At 37.1% G+C, this 25,188-nt stretch overlaps 1 protein-coding gene across 1 annotated transcript; it reads right to left on the reverse strand.

Moving 5' to 3' along the window:
• Positions 1 to 2,693: 2,693 nt before the first annotated feature.
• On the reverse strand, positions 2,694 to 4,783 carry LOC149016308 (xanthotoxin 5-hydroxylase CYP82C4-like). The gene is made up of 2 exons (XM_089156233.1): positions 3,807 to 4,783; positions 2,694 to 3,474 (listed from the first exon to the last, which is right to left on the reverse strand). The coding sequence occupies exons 1-2, from the start codon at positions 4,758 to 4,760 to the stop codon at positions 2,842 to 2,844; spliced, it is 1,587 nt and encodes a 528-aa protein (XP_089012359.1). The 5' UTR covers positions 4,761 to 4,783; the 3' UTR covers positions 2,694 to 2,841.
• Between the last annotated feature and the right edge of the window lie 20,405 nt (positions 4,784 to 25,188).

Genomic DNA, 25,188 nt, shown 5'->3' on the forward strand with positions numbered 1-25,188 from the left:
AAGCCTCAACCCGTTTTGGTTTGAACCATCATATTACCACTAGGTAGTTGGTATAGACAGTTAGAAAAACAAAGCATGAATTCAACTATCAAATAGTCATTCTACTACTTGTAATGGACAATTAGAAGGATAAAGTATGAATGTCCAACTGAATGTATTAAGTTTGTTTAAATACCAATCCGGAGGTATTTATTTTTCATATCAAACTAAATACCAATCCAAAAAAGAAATGGAATTCATAGAAGGGAGGAAAAAAAATCTACATTCGAGCAGAACAAGAACCCAACTTCACGATAATCAATCATAGCACAAAATGGAATTTAAAAGGGTTTTTGGTTTGATGATTTGTTTATGGAGGACCATTCAGTGGAGCCTGAGGAATGAACTTGTAGTCTCTATGTTACTACTTACTATCTAGGTTCTTGATTTCTATAGGGTGGGTGGGTTTTCTACAACGTGGAATGACTTTTAAGTTTTGAATGAAAATTGACCAAAAGTAATTGCATGGAATTTTGGCTTTTGTTGTAGGATGCTCAATTGTTTCATCTTGTTCTTTTTCTTGCATGCCATAAATCATTAATTAACCTGAACCTAATTTGTTACCCAAACCCAAACAACACCAAATTGAAACCGCCCTGAAACCGTTATTTTGCTAGTATGTTGTATTTGTGCTAGGTGTTTTTTAGCCTGAAACTGGCCCAAACCTCACTGTTGACACCCCTAATCTGATGGAATGGTTTCAGGTTTTCCTAGTAACTGAATCAAGGGTACCTAAACTTGTAGACCCTTCTGTAGATTGAGGATTCCTTTTGACTCGGAGCAGCTTCAAACAATTGTGGCAATTGTAAGATGGTGCACTCCAAGAAGAGAACGGTGGGCGAGGCCTTTGATCAAACATGTTTTGAGGCAGCTCTATTCTATGAGAGTTCAAACCCGGTGCATATATAGTAGTGCCATGCAGGCCATGCAAAATGAAGATTACGATGATATGTAGAGTAGTTATCTTTCTATGATTTTTGAAAAACAAAAAGTAACTTATATTGTTACATAGATAACTTAAATATCACCTCCTTTACGCTTTTAATTTACATTTGAACCAAAGAGAACATATGATATGCAAACAACATTGTAAACGGCTCAATCACAACAAGCATACCAACCTACTTTTAATTTTCATAAAGCTTAGAAGGAAGGGGTGGGGTGAGAAGGACGTTTAGAGGGGTTGCTTTGGGCATGATGATGCCTTAGGTTTCAGTCATGTTGATTGGCTCATCTATTGGGGGTCTCAAGATTGAATCCTTGAGTTAGGTGAGCATGAGTCAAGTGCAAGATTTGCTTCGCAAATGGAATACCTGAGCATGATCTTTTGCCGGATCCAAAAGGAATGAACTCAAAGTTTTTACCCAGATAATCTATTTCTACATGTGTAGTGAGAAACCTCTTTGGTTTGAATTCATGAGGGTCTAAGCACACTTGAAGGTCTCTATGAAGCTTCCATAAATTAGTAAGTAAACGTGTGCCCTTTTGGACAGCATAACCCCCCACTTGACAATCTTCCATGGCTTCATGATGTATTGATAAAGGCGTAGGAGGATATAACCGGAAAGTTTCTTTTACAATGGCTTGGAGGTACTCCAGGTTGTTGATGTCTGATTCTTCAATGCGTCTATCCCTACCAACATGGATGTCCAACTCATCTTGGGCATTTTTCAGCACATTGTGATTAATCAATAGGAAAGAAAGTGCCTATGTCAAGGTGACGTAGGTCATTTCATATCCAGCTGCGATGAGTTGCTGTGCACAAGGAAAATGTAGAAAAGAAGGTTAGGGCTTTGGTAGTATTAAAGCAATATATAGATTTTAAATCCATATCAAGGTTCTACCAAAAAAAAAAAAAAATTCAATCAAGGATCTCGAACCATGGTGTTGAAGCGCATAAATTAAAAATAAGGGTTTCAAGGTTATAACTTTTTCTAGGCCCAAGTTGCCCAAGGCTCACTTTTGGGGAGAAAGCTTTGTTGCAACCTTGGATCCCACGAATGTTCCTATAATCCTTGTTGGCAACCAAATAACCAATGAATGAGAAAAAAAAAAAAAAAAAAAACCCTAGGGTTGTTTTTTTCCCAATGTCTTATGATATAAGGTTTCACCCAAAAAAAAAAAAAAAAAGAAAAGAAAAGAAAAGAAAAGTAGAGAAGAAGAAGTCTTATGATATGAGGTCAAGAATTCGAATTTCTTTCATATATTATCTCCACCCCTTTATATAAAGCTACTGGTTTAGAAAAAAATGATAATGATTATTTTCCATTTGGGTTCATGAATAGCCTCTAGGAATCTAGTGGAATGGTTCAAGGATTTCATGGCAACTGAATCAAGGGTACCTGAACTTGTAGACGCTTCTGCAGATCGAGGATTCCTTTTGATTCAGAGTAGCTTCAATGAAATAGGTTTTGATGCTGCTCTATTCAATGAGAGTTCAAATCCGATGCATATATAGTAGTGTCATATAGGCCATGCAAGATGAAGATTATGATGACATGCATTCGAGTTATCTTTCTCTGTTTTTTGAAAAACAGAAATTACCTTTCATTATTTTTGGTACAAAAGCACTTTTTTAAATAAACGAGATAGGGACATTACATATGCCATCAGCATGGATCGAAACTATGACCTCTTCTCTAAGAAGTGTGGTCTTACCAATCAAGCAACCCTTCTATTGTTACATGGGAAACTTAAATATCACCTCCTTTTATGCTTTCAAGTTACCTATGAACCAAAGAAAACGTATGATCTACAAACAACATTTTTGTAAACGGCTCAATCGCAAACAAGCATAACAACCTAATTATAATTTTCATAAAGCTTAGAAGGAAGGCGTGGGGTGAGGAGGACGTTTAGAGGTGTTGCTTTGGGCATGGAGAGGCCCATGGCTTCAGTCATGTCGATTGGCTCATCTGTTGGGCTTTCAAGATTGAATCCTTGAAGTAGACGAGCAAGAGTCAAGTGCAAGATTTGCTTGGCAAATGCAATACCTGGGCATGATCGTATGCCTGATCCGAAAGGAATGAACTCAAAGTTCTTACCCAGATAATCTACTCCCACATGTGTAGTGAGGAACCTCTCGGGTTTGAATTCACGAGGGTCTGACCACACTTGAGGGTCTCGATGAAGCTTCCATATATTAGTAAGTAAACGTGTGCCCTTTTGGACAACATAACCCCCCACTTGACAGTCTTCCATGGCTTCATGAGGTACTGATAAAGGCGCAGGAGGATATAACCGCAAAGTTTCCTTTACAATGGCTTGGAGGTACTCTAGGCTGTTGATGTCTGATTCTTCAACACGTCTCTCCCTACCTACATGGATGTCCAACTCTTCTTGGGCATTTTTCAGCACATTGTGATTAATCAATAGCAAAGAAAGTGCCCATGTCAAGGTGACATAGGTCGTTTCGTATCCAGCTGCGATGAGTTGCTGTGCACAAGGAAAATGTAGAAAAGAAGGTTAGGGCTTTGGTAGTATTAAAGCAAGATATAGATTTTAAAATTTTCATTGTTTTCTCCTCCTAGTTTGCTTGTATCATTGTTGAGAGCGGAACTAGTGAGGTTGGGCATATTGGGTGCTATTAAAGTTGTGAGTTGAGTGCTTTGGCTCATAATTTGTATGATTTTGTACAGCTGTTGCATTTCTTTTCCACTTTAAAGATAGATGATCTTTTAGCCCCCCCCAAAAAAAAAAAAAAATAAAAATCAACACCTGGAACTAAGACTCCATTAATCTAAAAATGATTGAAAGCAAGTACATACCAGCGCAGTTGCCTTGATGACAGTGTCACGATCATAACCATGCTTTAAATTGTCCTCTGGAATCACAGATAGCATTACATCAATGAAGTCAAGCTCTTCTTCATCTCGAGACGATGGTGTCGTATAATGGGTCTTGTGATGACGATGTTCATCTATCCAATTTCCTACTATAGAGTCTAACTCCTTAATGGTAGATTTCATTGCTCCCACATGTCCTCCTAAGTCCAACCATTCACAATAGGTTATTGCATCAGATACAATAGGCACCCCAGTTAGGTACATCAATTGACCCACTGCCTTTTGAAGTCGTTGGGCCTCATCCACCTCATTTCCAACTTCACCAACATTCCCATGATAACGTTTCCCATTAATAAGCCTGGTGATGACATTAAACGTAACGTCTACAAACCACTGCTTCATCTCCACATTTATGGGTTGACCGCTATTGTCCTTGGCCCAAGCCAAGTGTAGTTCTTTGATGGATGTGTCTAGTTCAGCAACCCTAAGATGCCTGAGCTTGTGAAGACGGGTATTAGAAAGCAGTTCAATAGTGGACACCTTTCGGATCTCACGCCAATATGAACCATATGGTGATAATCCAAATAAAGCATAGTTGAAACCTAGATACTTCCCTGCAGTGATAGGAGGACGTGTAGCAAAAACTCTGTCATTGGTAGTGAAGCAGTCCTTGATCAGCTCTGCATTGCTCACAACCAGTGTGCGATGTACACCGAGTTTGAGCATGAAGATTGGACCATGCTTGTCGGCCATAGCACCAAGTCTTCGTGGAAGTGAACATCTTCCCCCTAGCAAATGGAGATGACCAATAATCGGCAAGGCACCGGATGGTGTCGGAGCTTCCCTTCCCTTGGTTTTGAGTCTCCGTAGAAAATAAAACACAAAAATTAAAGTTACAAATGTTACTATCACCGGAGATGGGAGCAGCAGCTCCATTGTAATCTAATGGGAATTGAACATTCAAGTCAAGCTTCCCCCTACTAATTCTTGTCTTCTGCTCTTCGCGTTTCTCAAAGAGTTTATAATAATCTCTAGCTAAAGCCAACTCACCAACAAATAATCCAACTGCATGATCCGGCCTGCACAATAGTTTTTATTCCATAAAGGAATGAAAAGTGGCCTAACCAATGAATTCCATGCTTTTAATTATTCTTCAAGAAACATCTTGCTGAATAGAGAGGACTAAAACCCTAGAGGATGTGTCAGCCATGCATGGAAGCTGGAGGTAATGTATGGTTCACATGCTTAGTCTTTTCAACTTTGAGAGATATATACTATAGAAGACTTGCCTCCACAACCCTAGCAAGACATGGGAACCACCACTTTCAGAGGTGGGGACCGGAACCCATTAATAAGACTTGGGATTGATCCATCAGCATGTAGCACCGTGTGCTGTGGAGTTATTCAATTACCTCCACAACCCTAGTAAGACATGGGAACCATCACTTTTAGAGATGGGGATCGACCAGCACCCATTACTTATAAGACTTGGGAATGATCTTCAGTATACACCACCGTGTGATGTGGAGTTATTCAATCCTCCTCAAGGTTAGAATCCGTACTTGGTTGATCTTTTTCAATTGAGTTAATAACCCAGTGATACATACACTGAGTTGGCTAGTAATGGAATCCTATTGGTTTTCAGGGGTGGAAAACAGCTCGCAGCAGACTTAGTTCCCAAAATGGCAAAGGAGTTGTGGATCATCAACCATGAATACCGATTGAGAGGTAACTCTGTAACCTAAACACCAACTACACGTTTTTAAAATAAGGGGGGGGGGGGGGGGGGGGGGGGGAAATCTCGAAATCCAAAAAGACAAAAGATGGGAGACTATACAACATGGAAAGAGGTTATACATGACCCCATCCCCATTTAGTGTTATTCTATTAAAAGAACAATTTGTTTAGTTTTAAAATGGATCTTTCTAAAGCTTGTTGAAACTATAGAAGAGTTACCCCAATTAAACCCTTCCACACTCAACTCCTAGATGGCCCATCTTCTATCTACACTTTGCTTTGGAAATAGCCCACTTTTACCGGAAATCATCCCTTGCCGGAAAATTTCACTGCCACTGTCCCCTGCCGAAAAATCTCTCTTTGTCCTAACTCTTATAAAGATTCGAGATCTCGACGAGATGTTAATTTGAGTTTTAGAAAGATCAACCAGACCAATCAGATCGATTGGCCGTCTTCTTATGTTGGTGGCGAAGCCCACATCTCTCTCCCTCTCCCTCTCTTGCCCCGCAGTTGCTCTTCAATTTCATTACTTCTCGATGAAATTTGTCAGTTTGTATCAATGTCAGATCACTTGCATAATAACGCGTTTTCTGAGAATGTGACTCCACGCCCTGATGCAGCCTTTATGGATGCAGACAAGGAGACGTAGATCTATATTCTTGTACACACCTCTTTCTCATTAGCAACATTGAATCTTCATAAAAAACCAAAGAAATGATTTCCTTCAAATCCTGACTAGTTTAATGGTGCCATGATTTCAGATCCAGAATCAATTGAATTGGGCGATTCTGATTGAAATCATGACATATCCCAACTCTAGATGATCAGGAGCAACCAATTACCTGGTGGTTTTTTAAATCAGATTGCTGGGTTCTCAGGTCTTAGGGATCAATTCAGGACCGAACCCTGTGTTCAAAATACTAGCTCCAAAAGATGACCATAAATGACTTCAACTATTGAAGGTACAGACATGCAGTTGGAAAGGTAATAGCAGAAATACGTAGCAACCGTGAAAACCACCAAACAAACGTTCCAGTAAGATCTGGAATTTGGATATGCAATGCATCTGATCAGTCATTATTTTGGGTTGAATATTTAAGTCTTTAATTTTAGAAGTTCATGTCTTCACACTAAGAAGTAACCGAAGGTCTATCCACCTTCTATAATTGCCTGAAACATCACTTTCCACTTGCGTACTAAAACTTCCTAAAGTTCAACCGAATACAAGGAAACCATAGCAAAGGAAGGAGGAGAGAAAGAAAGCAAGCTTAATCTCTATAAGGAATAGAAAGAAGAAAAAGGTTTACTCTGGGTTTAGAGGAGTCAAAAGGAAATCAGTTAGAAGACCCCGACAATCAAAATCTCCGTGTTGATCGTAAACGTGATGAAGAACAAGAAATGCATAAAAGAAAGCAAGGACGAGACACACAACATTGATTGCGGAGTTCGGTCGTGAGACCTATGTCTCCGGGACTCAAGACTGAGTCCAATTCAATATGAGAAAAGTTTGAAAACCTTACAGATGTTAGGTAGAAACAATGCAAAGAAAAGGTAATCAAAGAGAACCAAACTCTGCCTCTGATAGCCTTCAATCGCACATCAATCGCCGGAATATCCTTCTAGTTGCAGCGGCAACGCTTACCACCGGAGCAAGATCGCACGAACAAGAGAAAGAAAGAACAGAGAAGAAACCCTTATTCAAACCCACGCTGAGCTTCATATTTAATCTGTTCAAACCAACCCAAAATAAATATATACAAAACAATGAACCAAAACCGGTTCACCAAATGGCTCACCCAAAACCGCAAAATGACAGATTAATCTTTACACTCCGGAAGTGGAAGAATCTTGGGCTTTAGGAATAAGGGAAGGGAATGCAAGGTCACAACCTATGACGGTGCAGAAATTCTTCTTATTTTCTGGCATGAAACGGTGGCAGAGAAATTTTTCCCGCAATAGATGGTTTCCAGTGAAGGTGGATCAATAAGGTGTAGATAGAAGATGGGTGAAGGGAGAACCTAAGGGTTGGGTGTGGAAATATTTAAATGTGGGTAGATTGGTTATTATATCATATGATGGTAATATTGATATTTTACTCCATTGGTCATTATATCATATGACAGTAATATGGACATTTTACTCCGAACTCAACAAAATCTTGGATAGAAAGTGATGACTATGAACTTATAATTTTGAGAATTTGTAATTATTAATTTAAGGTTAAAGCGTGCAACTCAGAGTTTAAGCCTCACTAAAGTATGCAATTTGTAATTTCTTCTAAATTATATATGGATGCAATTTCATTATTACACCCTTAAAAAATTCAATTAAAATCGCACCCCCATGATTAATGATTGAAGTTAAATCATCATACCGTCCCTAGACAAATATCTTTAATACCAATTTTATCCTTCTTTATTCAAGTATTTTTTGTTGAGGTATTTGAGTCATACTCAATTTATGTTCTAATATAGGTCATCAGATTAGTTACGATCTAACGGTGTAATGGGCCTTTGTAGGAGAGTTCAATTACCAATAGAACTCAGTATTTATTCTATAAATACTAGCTGGAAGCAGCGGTATGGGTATTCCAATCTAGATACTCAGGGTGTAATGCTTTAAGCAACCTCGTGCTTAAACCCTAACCCTAACAATCTTAAAGCATTAGTTTTTCTAGAGAAGTTCTTGTTCGGAAAAGGGTAATCAAATGCTGCTCGACTCAAAAGTTATCTGCAATTTAATTAGAGTGAGTTATCTCTTTCGCACAAGTAAGTGGCCCTCTCTATGCTTATTGATTTCTTTTTAAAGAATAATATCTTTTTGAGTAATCTGTTATGTTCTGCTCTGTTCTTGGAATTAGGCGGAACAATTGATATCTGTTTGTTCGTTTTAGAGATTTAATTGTTTATTAAATTCTTTGATCAACACAAGATATCGCTTACTTTAGGGAGATTTTGTTTCTGACTTGGTTTTTGGAATCAAAGTTATGAAAAGAAGAGTTATTCTGACATTGTCAAATTTGTTTTCTTGGGATTCGATTTTGTGAGTTAACATAAAGTAACTTTATGTTTAAAAGTTTTTTTTTTAAACCAAAAAGAGACAAAAGTCACTTTACTGTTTCGGTTTTTGGTAACTGAACTTTATTCTGACGAAACCTATTATGATTGCTGTTAATCAGTGAGTCGATTATTATTATTTTTTTCGTTGATGATCAGACATCTTGAAAGTGATTTAATGGGGAAAGTGACATTTTATTGAACATGAACGTTTTCCCACTTGACCCATTTCACGAGTATTCACTCATATAAGTACTCTTCTGTTGCATGAAGACTTTATAAAAGTAGAATACATGATTAACCGTTGGTATTGGCTACTAAGATACCCTCAATAGTTGCCATATTAACAGTTGTAATTATTACATGTATCTTTCTTTAATTGTTTTCTTTATATCCAGGATTATAATGGGCGTTGTTCCAATTAACATGGTCAAACTACAGACCTTTACTGGATCTGAGTTTAATGCCTGGAAAAGAAAAAAACAATTTGGATTAAGGTATCTGAATGTGTTTTATACGGTAGAAACCTTTTTTGAAAATACTGTTGAGGAAATCGATGCATCACAATGGAAAAAAGATGAGATTTTCTGCAGAGACTATTTGTTGAATGTCTTGTCAGATAGACTTGCAAAAACCTATAGCAAGTTTGAAAGTGCTAAAGAAATATGGGATAACCTGGATGCTCAATATAAAAAGGAGAAAGAATTGTCCAAACTTCATCTAATGGACAAATTCTTGGACTTCAAATTTGTTGAAGACAAAAAAATACTCCCTCAAGTTCCAAGATCTTGAAAATCGAGATCCAAACTAGTCAAAGAAAAAATAAATATTTGTGATAAATTTCTTGTTGGGGCAATTATATATAAGTTACCATCAACCTGACACTCATTTAAGACTGAGATGTATAGGAAAAAGGTACAGGTGAGGCTGAATGATCTCAAATGGTTCATACGAATCGAAGATGAGAATAGACTTAGAAACAACTTGGAGATGGTGAATAGACAAAAATCTGCTGCAAATATGGTCACTCATCCTAAGTATAATTCTAAGAAATCCAAGCCACACAAAAGTGAACCCAATAAGTTGGAGGCCAAAAAGACTATCTTAAACAAAAAGAAGGGCAAGTGCCACAAGTGTGAAAAATGGGGACATTATGCGGCTGAATGTAGACTACCAAAAAGGAGTGATAGACAAACTAAAAAGAAAGAAGTCAACATGATGAATGATAACACTGAGCCTAGACATTTTGTAGCCATGGTGGGCGCAAAGGAGGTCAAGACCAATACTTCTTCAGATTGGTGGTTGGACTCAAGAGCTACATGTCATGTTTGCCACAATAAGAACTTGCTGACTAACAACATCGAGGTTTCAGATACTGTAACAGTTGCAAATGGAGCATCAGCCATGGTAACTCAAAAAGGAACTGTAAATCTGATTCTATCTTCAGGTAAGAGACTAACTTTAAAAGATGTTAAAGTAGTTCCTAATTTAGAAAAGAATTTAATTTCACTTAGCCTTTTATGCAATGCTGACATGTGTATTTATTTTCATAGTGGTAGTGTAACTTTAACTGTTAACTCTCACTACTTTGGACGTGCTTATCTAATTAATGGTATATATAAACTGAGTTTAGGAAATGAGACCATAAACCATACTAGTTCAAGCTTAATTGATCCTAATACATTGCATTGTAGATTAGACATGTGAACTATAGGAAGATGGTCCAGTTTTCCAAAAATTTATAACATACCATTAGATACCTCTAAAGGTTCTAATAGATAAGAAGTGTGTGCCCAAACAGAAATTACTAGAAAACCTTTTCATCAGGTTTCTAGAAGCACACAACTTTTAGAATTATTACATTCTGATCTTTGTGATTTTAAAAATTTCACAACTCGAGGAGGACGGAAATATTTAATTACCTTTATAGACAATTTCTCTAGATATTATCATATTTATATGTTAAAATCACAAGATGAAGCATTTGAAAAATTCAAGATTTTTAAGAGTAGAGTTGAAAATCAGTTAAATTTGAAAATTAAACGACTTAGAAGTGATAGAGGAGGTGAATATTCTTTGACTGAGTTCAAAACCTTTTATGCCTCTGAAGGTATAATTTTTGAAACTACTGCACCTTACTCACCCCAATCAAATGGCATAGCTGAACGTAAAAACAGGTCGTTAACAGAAATGTTGAACTCCATGTTGTTGACTGTTGGCATGCCTTCCTGTTATTGGGGAGAAGCAGCATTAACTGCGAATCACATTCTAAACAGGTTACCACACTCAAAATTGATTGAGACTCCATATGAACTATGGCATAAACATCCCTGTAGAATTGACCTCTTAAAGACATGGGGATGTATTGCTTATGTAAGGATACAAGACCCAGAAAGACCAAAGGTGGGAACTAGAACAAACATTTGTGTATACCTAGGATGTGCAGAAGATAGTGCTGCAGACCGGTTCTTGGATCTACCAACCAATGTGGTGATAGAATCTAGGGATGCAGTGTTCTTTGAAATTAAGTTTCTTCGAGATCAAGGCATGACCTTACCAGGTCTAATAGAAATGGTTGCGAAATCGATTATGGAATCTGAACCAATTACTTTTGACACTAATCCCAGTTTGATCCTTGAATCAGAACTTAGGCGTACTTCGAAAAGAGATAGGGTACCCAAAGATTTTGGTGAGGACTATGTAATCTACCATTTAGAGAATGATCCATCTACCTATAAGGAAACAATGAGATCTAGGGATTCTTTGTTATGGACAGAGGCAACTGATGATGAGATGCACTCTTTACAATAAAATAACAGATGGACTTTAGTTAATTTACCTAAAGGTGCCAAGTGTGTAGGTTGTAAATGGGTATTGAAAAAGAAACTAAATTATGATGGTTCTGTAGCTCAGTATAAAGCACGTTTAGTAGCTAAGGGCTATACTCAAGTCAGTGGGGCGGACTACTTTGATATATACTCACCGGTCTACCATCTAACCACAATTAGAATTCTTCTTGCCTTGTCATCTATTTGAGCACTATGTTGTGTATCAAATGGATGTAAAAACAACCTTTCTCAATGAAGATCTAACTGAATAAATATACATGAACCAACCTGAAGGGTATGTAATGAAAGGTCTCAAACATAAAGTTTGTAAACTAAACAAATCTTTATATGGTCTTAAACAAACACCTAAATTATGGTATAAAAAATTTGACAAAACAATAAAGATCTTTGGGTTTCAAACTAGTAACTATGATAAATGCCTCTACTATAAGTCTATATCGAATAAGGTTGTAATTATTTGCTTGTATGTAGACGACATGTTGATTCTTGGTTCTGATAATTCTGTAGTGATTGACATCAAAGAAACCTTAGCTAAAGAATTTGACATGACGGATCTTGGTGTTGTAGACACCATTCTTGGTATGAAAGTAAGTTTTTCTGAGCAAGGAATTACCCTTAGCCAATCAAGTTATATCGAAAAACTACTTTTTAGATGGGGATATAGTGGATGCAAATCGGTAGAGACACCATATGATTATAACAAAAAGCTTGTACCGAATAATGGTAAAGTTGTGAATCAGTCAGAATATTCTAAACTGATTGGTAGTCTCATGTATACAATGAGTTGCACTAGGCCAGACATAGCCTATACAGTAGGCATGCTGAGTCGCTTCACATATAATCCTAGTATAGAGCATTGGACTGCCCTTGAAAGGTTAATGAGATATCTTAAGGGTACTACAAACTATAACCTTTGCTATACTGGACATCCTCCAATTTTGGAAGGATATTCTGATGTATCATGGTGCTCAGATATAGGAAACAACAAATCCACTAGTGGTTATATTTTTACACTAGGTGGAGTAGCTGTTGTGTGGAAATCTAAAAGACAGACTTGCATTGCTTTGAGCTCTATGGAATCAGAATTATATGCTCTAGCCTTAGCAGGGGATGAGGCAGAGTGGATAAGAGATTTGATCCTGGATATTCCATTGATTAACTTGAAAGTAACCTCTTTGAGTTTGTTCTGTGATAATCAAGCAACGACAATGATAGCTAATAACTCACTCTATAATAGTAAGAGAAGACAAATTAGGCTAAGACAGGCCGTGCTGAATTATCTTATTGAACAAGGAGTGATCTCTTTGATTGATGTAAGATCAAGGAAGAACATGGCAGATGCCCTTACAAAGGGATTAGACAAAGATCGAACATTCAAAAATATGAGGGAAATGGGGTTAAAGACCACATACGTAGGTCTTAATCCAAAATTCTATGTTATTTTGAAGTGTTTCGAATATGATCTAGCTATTGTTAGCATTCATGACAATGTACATATTTCAGATAATTTGGTAAGATTGTGAAGTATAAAGCTTTGTGAAGTCATTCCACATTGATGATGTAGCAACCTTTATATGAAACTTGATTACCTTATTATTCCAAACAAGAAATATGGAAATTGTTAATATGTTTCAATGATGTTATTGTTATCTATATATCATTCCACATCTGATGATATGTCTTCCATAGAAAGATTTGTCATTCCAATTTTGATGATATAATCAACAACTATGTTGGACAAAATGATTATAACATTCCAAATAAAAACATGGTATGGTTTCTTTGTAAAAGAAACCATTTAAATCTTGTTCTTACATAGAAACTTGATGAGAATGCAAATGTTCTTTCAGTCATTATGTGAAAATGTACTAAGTTCTTTTAGTAGAACTAGAGACTTGTATATATATATATATAGTGCAAGTCTTATAGAATGTCGTCTAGAGAACAGGCTATATATATATATATATATATATATATATATATATATGTCTAAATGATTGGATTCATTTTCTTATGAAATTCATTGATAATTTACAGGAAATGACGAAAATGGAGGAGAGCATCTTAATCTAGAGCTCGACGAGGATGATTTACTTGATGAGTAAAATCGTTCAAGGCTAGAAGGAACTATTAATTGTCCATACAAATTAAATAGTTTATGTAGAAACTTAATTTGGTTTTATTTTGTTTAGATTGATTCTAAAACTCATAATTCTGGTTTAAAGTATTCATTTGAATTTAATTGGATATTATTCAATTTTGGAAAGTTATGAATGATTCTGTATTGAGTTTGAACATTACATTTCTGGGACTAATGCTAGAGCCATATTTAGAACATAGGAGGAGATTGTTGTGGTATTTAAGTCATACCCAACTTAGGTTGAGGTACTCAAGTTATACTCAACTTATTGTTGAGGTATTTGAATCATACTCAACTTATGTTCTAATATGGGCAATCAGATTAGTTACGATCTAACGGTGTAATGGGCCTTTGTAGGAGAGTCCAATTACCAATAGAACTCAGTATTTATTCTATAAATACTAGCTGGAAGCAGTGGTATGGGTATTCCAATCTAGATACTCAGGGTGTAATGCTTTAAGCAACTTTGTGCTTAAACCCTAACCCTAACATTTTTATCATTTTAATTTTACCCTTGTCTCGTATTATATTCTCCCTCCTCTTTCGATTCTTATTCTTTGGCAGCGGTAACATTGGCCTCACCACCACTTACTTCATTGGAGTATGATTTCAAGTATACCCAACATAGTAAAATAAAAAAATAATAAACAAAGCTATTGGAAATCAACCGAGCTTGTAAAGAAACACGATAAGGAAAGTAAGCTCACAGGAGTAAAAGAAACTACAGGTAACCCCTTTCACCCCGTTTCGACCAAAGTAGGAAAATAGAATTTGCTAGAGAGGGTGTTTTGTCTTTCAAATCACAAGCATCCCTGGAAAACGGATGAAGATTGAAACTAAGTACAAAAGGGGAAACTAAAAAAAGTGAAGTTGAGAAATCATAATGTGTTTGAATAATTTTCCAAATAGCAAAATAGAACCAAGTTCCTTCCAGTCGATAGAAAATTTTGCTGCTGATGTTTGGCAAAATTATGAAGCTGTTGAGAACTAGAAAAACACAATTAGAAAACCAAATTTTTTAGTGTTCTAGGGTTTTATACAACTATACATCATAGAACTAGACTTCAATTGATTCGTAGATGGGAGCTAAAAGTTTTAGAATTTTTGTCCTGCAACCATAGGTCACTTTTTCATGAAGTATGTGGTGGTGGTGAGGCTGCGTTGCCAAAGCCAACGAACAAGAGTTGAGAGAGGGGAGAGAATAGAATAAGGGATAAAGGTAAAAATAGAATTGAAAAAATAATGGAATAATGAAGGGTAAAACTGGTATTCCAGATTTATTCTTCTAATGATGACATTATCATTTAACTTGAATCCTTAACCATAGAGGTGTATTTGTAGTTGATTTTTCCGAGGGTTGTAGGAGTAATTGATTGCAAACTCACCACATGTAATTTGATTGATTTTGGAATTATGATAGTTTTATAGGGGGGGGGGGTAACTATTAAAAATACATGGGGTTTCATCCCTAGCCTCAAAAATATCTAAACTTTTGACCCCATACTATGAGGTGTTGGTCTTTACCAACTCAGCCAATCCCTTACAATTAAGTGATTGTGAAGTTTCAAGTTAATGACAAATGGGCTAGTGTGAATGAACAACTACATCCATTTGGTGAGAAGAAATAGCAACAAGGAAAATTTTAAAATCTTGCTTTTAATAACTACAATTAGAAAATTTTATTTTTGAGTCACTTATTTTGGACGAACTCCACCAATGTTTGTTGCAAGACTCAAGCCCGGGTAAATGAGGAGGGTTGGAGCGTCAGGTTGATAATTGACACCGAAAAAAATCTAGCCAAACTCTTTTCATAGATTCGACCTTACATGATAAATGCTATGCTAGGTGTCCCTCTACAAAAGAAGCACCGCACTATACTATGGCCTAGGTGTAGTGATAAGTGAGAAGTGATGCATGGCATCGGCGTCTAGATGTGACAATAAGTAGGCAAGGGTTCTCATGCCATGGACAAGTGCGGATAAATAAGCAAGTCCAAAAATGTAGAATTAGATTGGCGTCTTGGAATACAGGATTTTTAATAGGTAAAGCTTAGAAATAATAGATATTATGAGAAAAAGAAGGATTAATATAGCTTGTATTCAAGAAACTAGATGAAAGGCTAAAAAAGCTAAAGAGTTGAATGATTTTAAACTTTGGTATACTAGGGATAAAACTAATAAAAATGGAGTATGTATAATAGTGGATAAAGATTTTAAGAATGATATGGTGGATGTTAAAAGAGTAGGCGATAAGATTATTGTTATCAAGCTTATAATTGAGAAAGAGATGGTAAATATAATTTGTGCATATGCACCTCAAGTAGGTTTCGATGAAAATTTGAAGTTAGAAATTTGGGAAAATATAGATGGATTAATGCAAGGAATTGGTCAAGGAAAAAAGATTATCATAGGGGACTTTAAAGGAGAGTGGTTGAAATTCTTCGCTAATGAAATAGTCAAACAAGGAAAGTGAGATTTTGAGAGGGACATTAATGCGATGTAGAATGAGATGGCTACATGTATAAAAAAGATGACTAAAGATGCCTTAGGTGAATCAAAAGAAAATTCCATTATTATAGAAAGACTTGGTGGTAGGATAGTGAGGTTCAGGCTACCATTAGGAATAAAAAAGTTAGTTCTAAGATATGGCAAAAGACTAAAGATATTGAGGATCTTCAAAGATATAAATTGGCTAGAAATGAAGATGCTAGACAAGAAGGAAGGAGAAAAAGTGAAAAGCTTGATATCTTTCATTTTGTGGTCCTTATGGAAAGCTCGAAATTCAAGGGTGATTGGCGAACCTTTGAAATCACCAATGGAAGTAATGCAAATGGCGATTCAAGCTCACTCAGAGTTTTGGTCATCAATGAAGAAGGTGAATCAAAGTACCTTGACTGAAAGAAGACACATTGTGGAGGAAAGAATGGATTAGATGCATCCAAACCATCCCTTTGTTAAGGTGAACACCGATGCAACATGGCAACAGAAAACAAGGAAGGGAGGGATGGGGATCATCATTAGAGATTGGGAAGGAAAGCCTTTAGTTGCAGCATCTCTTCCCAAAGCATTCTCATCTGTGATAGAAGGGGAGGCCGAGGCCATGCGAGCAGGACTGTTAGAAGCTATAGCAAATGGCCTCGAATTTGTGGAGATAGAAACTGACTCTCAGCTTCTAGTGAGTTACTTATCTGAGACAGCCTTACGCCCCCACTTTTATACTACCTGTAATTGAAGATATCAAATTTATAGGTAGTAGGTTTTTGGGGTTTAAGCCCATTTATATTTCTAGAAGATCCAACGGTGTTGCGGATCATCTAGCACGGAAGGCCTACTCGGTTCAGGGCCCGAGTTATTGGTCATGTTCCTTTGATTGGTTACTGAGCTTATGTTCAGTTTCCCATCTTGCTCCTACATCTTAATGAAAGTTTGATTACCAAAAAAAAAAAAAAGAAATGAAGCTAAGAAAATTACAGGAAAAACAAGGAAGAAGAAATATGAAGAGATATATAATAAGTTGGGCACTACAAAAGGGGAAAAATCTATTTATCTGGGTAAGAACTTTGAATTCATTCCTTTTGGATCCGGCCTATGAGCATGCCCAGGTATTACATTTGCCAAGCAGATCTTGCACTTGAATCTTGTTCATCTACTTCAAGGATTCAATCTAGAAACCGCTACGGATGAACCAATAGATATATGACTGAAGCCTTAGGCATCTCCATGCCCAAAGCAACCCCTCTAACCATCCTTCTCACCCCACGCCTTCCTTCTAAGCTTTATGAAAATTAAAATTAATTATAGTTTATATGCTTCTTGTGATTGGACCACTGAATTGAGGTTTTCAATGTTGTCTACATAGATGAATAAAATCCTAATATTTCTGTTTGGTTCAAAGGTAAATTAAAGAATAAATTTAAGAAGGTGATATCTAAATTTTCCATGTAACAATATACAGTTGTTAACATTTAAATTTTATCCACGGAAAAAAATACAAACCCCAGCTATTTCTCTCCACATATTAATATATCTATCAAATCCGCCAAAGAAATAATGCATAATATCCTTCACAGCACTTATGTCTCATAAATTTCATTTACTCGCTCAGTTCAGTGGTGGGACCCAACCTACAATGTGATGCAGAATTATTCCTCCTTCCGCAAAATTAGCGAATCCAAACTTGTTAATGTTTGTCAATTAAGGTAATAAATCTTTGAAAATTATCACTAAAGTGACTTCATTGTACCAAATCACATTTTTTCCTTATTATACCCACCATAATGCAACATATCCACTAAAGGCAGATGTGAGGTTGTCTTTCTGCCTCAAGAATGTCTAGACTTTCCTCTTTTATTTATTTTATTTAGTTATTTTTTAAAAGAGAAGGCTTATGTTGACATATTATTTGTTTATCCTTGTCTTCCTTTGAAGGATAAAGGGTCAACTTTTAAATGTTAAAGAAAGAATAGGGACAACGAGAGATATGGATGCTAGATGCTAGCAATAACATACCCAACCTAATTTTAATTTTCATAAAGCATAAAAGGAAGGTGTAGGGTGAGAAGGATGTTAAGAGGTGTTGCTTTGGGCATGGGGAGGCCTAAAGCCTCAATTATGTCTATTCACTCATTTATAGGTGTCTTAATTAGGATTGAATCCTTGAAGTAGACGAGCAAGAGTCAAGTGCGAGATCTACTTGGCAAATGCAATACTTGAGCATGATCGTATCATAGATCCAAAAGTAATGAACTTAGAGTTCTTACCCAAATAGTCCACTTCTACTTGTTTAGTGAGAAACCTCTTTGATTTGAATTCATGAGGTTTCAACCACACATGAGGGTCTCGATGAAGCTTCCATGCATTAGGAAGTAATTGTGTGCCTTTCTGGATATCATAACCCCCCCCCCCCCAACTTGACAATCTTCCAAGACAGGAACAGATACAAGCAAAGGAGGATATAACCGCAAAGTTTCCTTTACAATGTCCTGGAGGTACCCTAGTTTGTTGTTGTTTAATTCTTCAATGCATCTATCCCTACAAACATGGATGTCAAACTCTGCTTGTGCCTTTTTCAACACTTTGTGATTACTCAATCGCAAAGCAAGTGCCCATGTCAAGGTGTTGTAGGTCGTTTCATAACCACCTCTGATGAGGTTTTGTGCACAAGGAAAATTAAGAAAAGAAGGTTAGGATTTAGTAGTTGTAAGCCAATGAGAACTCGAACTAAGCCTCCATTAATCTACATAAAATTGAAAGTATGTACATACAATGTAGTTATTTTACATACAAAAGGACAAATCTGTCATTTTGGGTGCAAACTTAATAGAAAAGAGGTTGAAAGCTAACTATGGGTAATGGATAATTTTAGCTTTGTGAAAAGTGGGCAGTCAGTAATTGTTTAGTGGGGAGCCAAGAGTTTTGCCCCCACTTAAGTGGGCGACACCATGTGAAAAACTCCAACTTAAAATTTTCTTCCCTAGTACATTTGAAATTTTTATTCATTTATTTATTTATTTTTATGAAAAAAAATGCATTAACTAAAAAAGAGAAATCAGGTGGAAAAAGTTCCACTCAAAACACTCGAGCACAACAAACTGTTTGACAACATGTAAGGTAGATTTCAACTTTAATTTGAAGCATAGTGTAACATTTGCTTCTCCCTTCATAATTTAAAATTTTAGGGTTATTGTTCCCTCCAAGTCATGATAGGGGTATGGAGTTCAAATCTTCTACTCGCAAGGGGTAGAGGATTAGGCTCATTTAACATCTATTCATCACACATTTAGGAGGAAGACCCACCTAATGTTCCAACTAAATGGCCTAACATAATCCTATCCTACTGCTTCATCATCATTATAGTGAAAGCCAACCCCACCCTCATCCGGATCCACCACTTCATAGGTGGGGAGTGGCACCACTACTACGATTGGGATCGATCCATACTTCAGAGGTGGCGATTCACCCTCTATCTAATGTGGAATTATTGGTTCTTCTCCAAAGTTAGCGAATCCAAACTTTTTTTTTCCCGGTAGACAAAGTGAACTAATTGGTTAGAAAGCTTCATGAGAACATCTCTTGGCAAATACAAAAGAGTAAACGAACTTGCTGATCTTTGTCAATTAAGCTATTAACACTTGAAATTATCACTAAACATTTTTTCCCTTATTTATACCCAATACAGACCAACATATCTAGTTCTATTTATGCCTTCAAGAATGGCATACACACATTTGTCTTTTTTTTTTTTTTTTCTCTTTTTATTTTTAAGAGAAAATGCATATGCTAACATATTATTTGTTTATCCTTGTCTTCCTCACTTTGAAGGTTACACGGACAACTTCAAAATACAAAAGAAAGAAAAGAGAAGAGTGAGAGAAAGAAACACAAGACGCTAGCAATAACATACCCACCCTTTCTTTCTTGTATTTGTGACCCGGAGAACTTTGCTGGAAACGATTGGATGGAAGTGCTAGTGATCTCACTCACTCGGATCCAATGCAAAGCCGCCTTCATAAATTGTTTAGAAGTTTACCCATAAAATAGAAAAGGTTGAGTAAAAGGTTCTTATTCGTACTAGATGATGTTTGGAATGAGGAATTGGATAAAGTCGGATTAGTTGAAAGTTTCTCAACTTGAGGACATGGATGTGCTCATCACAGAGTGTTGTCATGTTGGCAGTAAAATCAAAGAGGTCTTAAGTTTGAATCTCTGACTTATGTCTTTTCACACCTTCCCATTCCTAGGCCTATGGGCTTAAGTCTTTGTGACGGGCAAGGTAGTGTTGAAATTTGTTGACCCTAAGCAAGCTAGGGTTCAGTTGGGCTAAAGTTGTGGCCATAAGCCCAATTTGGCCCAATCCAACATGTCTGAGTTTAGCTACCATGTGATTCAATTTTTGTAGGTATTTCCTGTAATCAATATCAATAAAATAAAAAATTAGCTACCATTCATAAATGCTAACAAGAAAAATAAAAAACTATATTTTCATTGTATTTTTGTTTGTCAAAAAACTATAAAAAATATGAAGAGATCTACTAAACATGAAACTAGCATTTTCAAAACATTGTAATCAACTAAAAGACTTTAAATCTAAGAATAGTACAATTGAAAGATTGTCGGTCTCAATTTAAAGTTGGCGAAAAAAGAAGAAGTAGAAATCTTTTATTTTTCTAACTAATATTGCAAGCTTTTCTTAAAGATTGGGAAGTAGAGATCAAAGGCAAATCTTACCTAGCCAAAACATGTGGCAAGAGTATTATATGATGTCAGCCCTGTATACGCACCTATCTTCGTATTTGTTAAAGATGCCCCTGTTTAATTTTGCTTAACAAAAGGGACAAGGGAATGTTAGATCGAGTATTTTTGAACCGTACAGGAAAAAAGGCAAGGAAGTTCTTCATGGATTTGATTCTTTGAGATGGAGAAAAGATGAACGGCTGCAGAAGGCAAATAGAAGAAGGCTGAAATTTTACTAGAGAAGAAGAGAAAAAGATATTCTATTTGGCTATCTGCATTTTCCTTCTTTATACACCATTTCATTGTTTTTATAAAAATACCATAAATGTATTAAAAGGGAGGGGGAAAACCTATTTTGTGGGAAGTTTTGAAGGAATCGTGGGATAAATTGAGTTCAAACGGTAAAGCGGTTTTAATTTCCAATAAAATAGCGGGAAAAAGGGAAAATATTGGGAAAAAATAAAAAAGAAAAAAGAGTAAAGATAAAAAAAATGAGAAGTTTCCAACTTTCACTATCTTCCTAAATCTAATCAACTCCTAAAATCTCTAAAATGTGAAGTTTCCAATTTTCACTATCTTCCTAAATCTAATCAACTCCTAAAATCACTCCACCACTCCTGCCTCTCTCTCACTCTATCTGGGCATTAGAATCAATTTAGGAAATCTTTTCTCTCTCCACTAATCCTTTGTTAATAGGATTAGATTGGATTTAAAAAATTAATTTCGATTAGATTTAAAGAATTAATTTAGAAATTAATTAAGAATAAAAAAGAGACCGTTAGATCTAGAGCAACCACGTGTCATGATTCTAGATTAGAAGCTGACGGTTAATGGAGGTTAAGAAATTAAGACAACAAAAGTTTCCTTTTGTAGTTGACCTTCAACCCATTTTCTCTTCAGATCAACTTATTCATACCAATATTTTGCTTAAGCAGTCTATGCAACATATTATGGTCTCCTTTGTCTATGGTGCTAGTGCTGACACAGATCGAGATAATCTTTGGACTTGTCTCCGTCAGTTAATTCCGCCTCCCTCTTCCCCTTGGCTTTTACTCGGTGACTTCAATGCCTGTAAAAGCATTGTTGAAAAGGAGGGTGGTCATGTTTATGGCGATCGAAAGCTTAGACCAATGCGGGATTGGATTGAAGACTGTGAATTGCTTGAACTTCCCCGATCAGGAAACTTTTTCACGTGGTGTAATCTTTACTCTGGAAATGATCGGATCACCTCAAAAATTGATCGTATCTTATGCAACGAGTCTTGGTTATCCACCTTTCCCTCTTCCTTGGCGGTGTTTCAAAATAGAGGAGTTTCTGATCATTCTCCTATGGTCGTAGACCTTGGTCAACGACGTACTTTTCGAGGTAAACAATTTTATTTCCATAATTACTGGGCTGATCATCCTGACTTCTTTGCCAATGTTCAGCGTGTCTGGTGCCATCGTATCACGGGGTCCCCTCTCTTTGCTCTAATGGCTCGGCTCCGCCTTCTTAAAGAAGAGCTGAAAACTTGGAGTCGTTGCATCTTCTCCAACTTAAATGCTCAGATTGATAATGCTAAGATCCAGCTAGACTTCACTCAAAGCCTCCTTCGCTCTTCCCCCCTTGATCCTCAGCTCCTGTGTCAGGAACGGTGGGAAGCTCACATTTTACACCAGCTGCTTAATTTCAGGGAGTCTGAACTACGACAGAAGTCTAGAGCCACTTGGCTTAAGGAAGGTGACGGGAACACCGAGTTTTTTCATCGGTCCCTTATCAACCGAAGGGCATGTAACAAGATCACTAATGTTCAAGATGCAAGTGGAAGATGGCTCTCAGAAGAAGATGAAATCCGAAATGAGGCAGTAAACTATTTTGAAAATGCGTATAATGGTTCAACCCCAATCATTTGTACCCATCTTGAGCCCAATGGCGAGAGAATTATCACAAATGAAGAGGTTGGTTCCTTGATGAGGCCTTTCACAACAGAGGAAATTAAGAATGTTGTGATGACTGCGGACGATGACAGTGCTCCAGGCACAGATGGTTTTAATGTAGTTTTCTTCAAGAAAACTTGGCACATCATTGGCTTAGATGTCTTTAATGCTATTTAGGATTTTTTCAGATCTCTGAGAATGCCTGACATGCTCAAATTATCTAGACTCACCCTCATCCCGAAAGGTCAAGTGCAGAATTCTTTCAGTGACTATCGTCCCATTGCAATCAGCAGTCAAATTTACAGGTTCATTGCCAAACTTCTGGCTAATCGAATCAAGATTGTGCTGCACAAGGTCGTTGGCCTCAATCAGATTGCCTTCATGAAAGGTCGCCAAATATCTGATAACATTCTCCTTTGCAGAGAAGTAGTTCATGATTATCATCTCCAAAGGGGCCCTCCTAGGTTTGCTGCAAAAATTGACCTTCGCAAGGCCTTCGATTCGGTTCAATGGAGCTTCTTGTTTACCCTTCTTCACAAGCTCAATTTCCCTCCAGGTTTTATTGCTTGGATTTCAAGGTGCGTGGCAGACCCTAGCTATGTTATTTTCTTAATGGATCCCAGTCATCTAGGTTTTATGCTAATCGCGGCCTTCGTCAAGGATGCCCTTTGTCTCCTATGTTATTCAACATTGTGCTCCAAGTCTTCCTTGATTCCATCTCTGATGCTACAGTTGATGGGGATTTTGATTATCACTTACATTGTGCAGACCCTCTCATTACATCTATCAGCTTTGCAGATGACTTATTTGTTTTTGGCAAAGCAAATGAGAAAACAGTGGACACCTTCAACAAGCTTTTTACAGAATTCTCTTCTCAATCGGGTCTCACCATTAATAAGGAGAAATCTCAATTATATTATTGCAATATCTCTCCAGTGCTCTTGACCACCATAGATCCGATCCTTGGTTTCAGTCATGGCACCTTCCCGATTAAATATCTTGGTATTCCCCTCTCATCTAAGAGACTTCGTGGTGAAGATTTTATGCCTTTAATTGAGAAAATTGAACGGCGATTGGAAGGATGGCACCACAAAACTCTCTCATATGGCGGGCGTTTAACTCTCATTCGATCAGTTCTTTGTGGTATTGTGAGTTATTGGATTGGCATCCTCGCCTTCCCCAAGGCCATTATAAACCGTTCGAATCCAAATTCTGTAGATTTTTATGGAAGGGTACTTCTGGTGTGAGATCCTACCGAATTTCCTGGCAAGAGGTATGTAAGCCTATTAAAGAAGGCAGGTTGGGATTACGTAGGCTTGAACTTTGGAACAGAACTACCCTTCTTCACCATACTTGATGTCTGGCTTCTAAAGCTCCAACAAATTGGTGTGTGTATGTTCGCAAGAGGTGGTTTAGCTTCAACTCTATTTGGTCTATGCATATTCCCCGGGATTGTTCACATACCCTCAAGGTTATTCTGAACCTTCGTTCTACTCTTTCACTTTGCAGTTGTTTTCTGATTAAAGATGGGAATCAAGTTATGTTATGGCATGACCCATGGCTTCCAAACGGTCCGATTGCCAAGCCTAATGACCTTATTGTGGAAGCCATTGGTCGTGGACATCATGATGCAATTTCTAAAATCATTTCTGCCGCCAATCAGTGGTTCAACCCTTGCAATGATCCTTTATTATGTGATAGATGGGAGGAGATCAAGACAACCAAAAAATGGCAGCGGCTTCAACAGGATTCCCTCATATGGTTACATACTTCCTCTGGTCATTTTTCTATGCAAAGTGCACGTGAAGTTATCCGGCCTCATGCTCCAACCGTAAATTGGTGGTCTCTGGTGTGGCGGTCTATAGCACCAACTAGGTTCATGTTTGTTACTTGGATGGCTGCTCATCATCGGCTCCCTGTGAGAAGCCGACTGTTTACCTGGGGTGTTGCTCCTGACCCAACATGTGTTCTCTGTCTTGCTGAAGATGAGACACATGACCATTTATTTTTTTGCTGTGTGTATTCAAAGTAGATCTGGAATTCGATTCTTCGGTTACATGGTTTTAAGCCAAGTGATAGATCTAGCTAGGGCGAAGAGTTGACCTGGGCAGCTTCTCATTTCAACAACCAAGATTTGATGGGTAAACTATTTCGGTTCAGTTTTTGTTGCTTTCTCTATCGTCTTTGGATAGAGAGGAATAATCGCATTTTTCAGGGGAAGTCGGAGACTCACACTGATGTTTTAAACCGTATTATTTATGATACGAGGTTGAGATTCCTTGGGACAAATTTTTTTGTCATAGATAATGAACGCAATCGGTCTCTATTTCATCGTTGGAAGATCAAGGTGCAATATAGGATTTCAAGACCACATGCTCTAACTTGGAATAAACCACCTACGGAATGGGTTTCTCTCAATTGTGACGGCTCTGTC

This window comes from Hakea prostrata, chromosome 5 (genome assembly GCF_041222555.1).
Source record: "Hakea prostrata isolate BN-2017 chromosome 5, UWA_Hpros_2, whole genome shotgun sequence".
Lineage (NCBI taxonomy): Eukaryota > Viridiplantae > Streptophyta > Magnoliopsida > Proteales > Proteaceae > Hakea > Hakea prostrata.

Bases quoted from the DNA above. Each gene is read 5' to 3' on its own strand.
- LOC149016308 (XM_089156233.1), bottom strand. From the start codon at position 4,760: ATGGAGCTGCTGCTCCCATCTCCGGTGATAGTAACATTTGTAACTTTA. The intron at 3,475-3,806 runs GTATGTACTTGC...CCTTGTGCACAG, and splicing joins TCATCAAGGCAACTGCGCTG to CAACTCATCGCAGCTGGATA.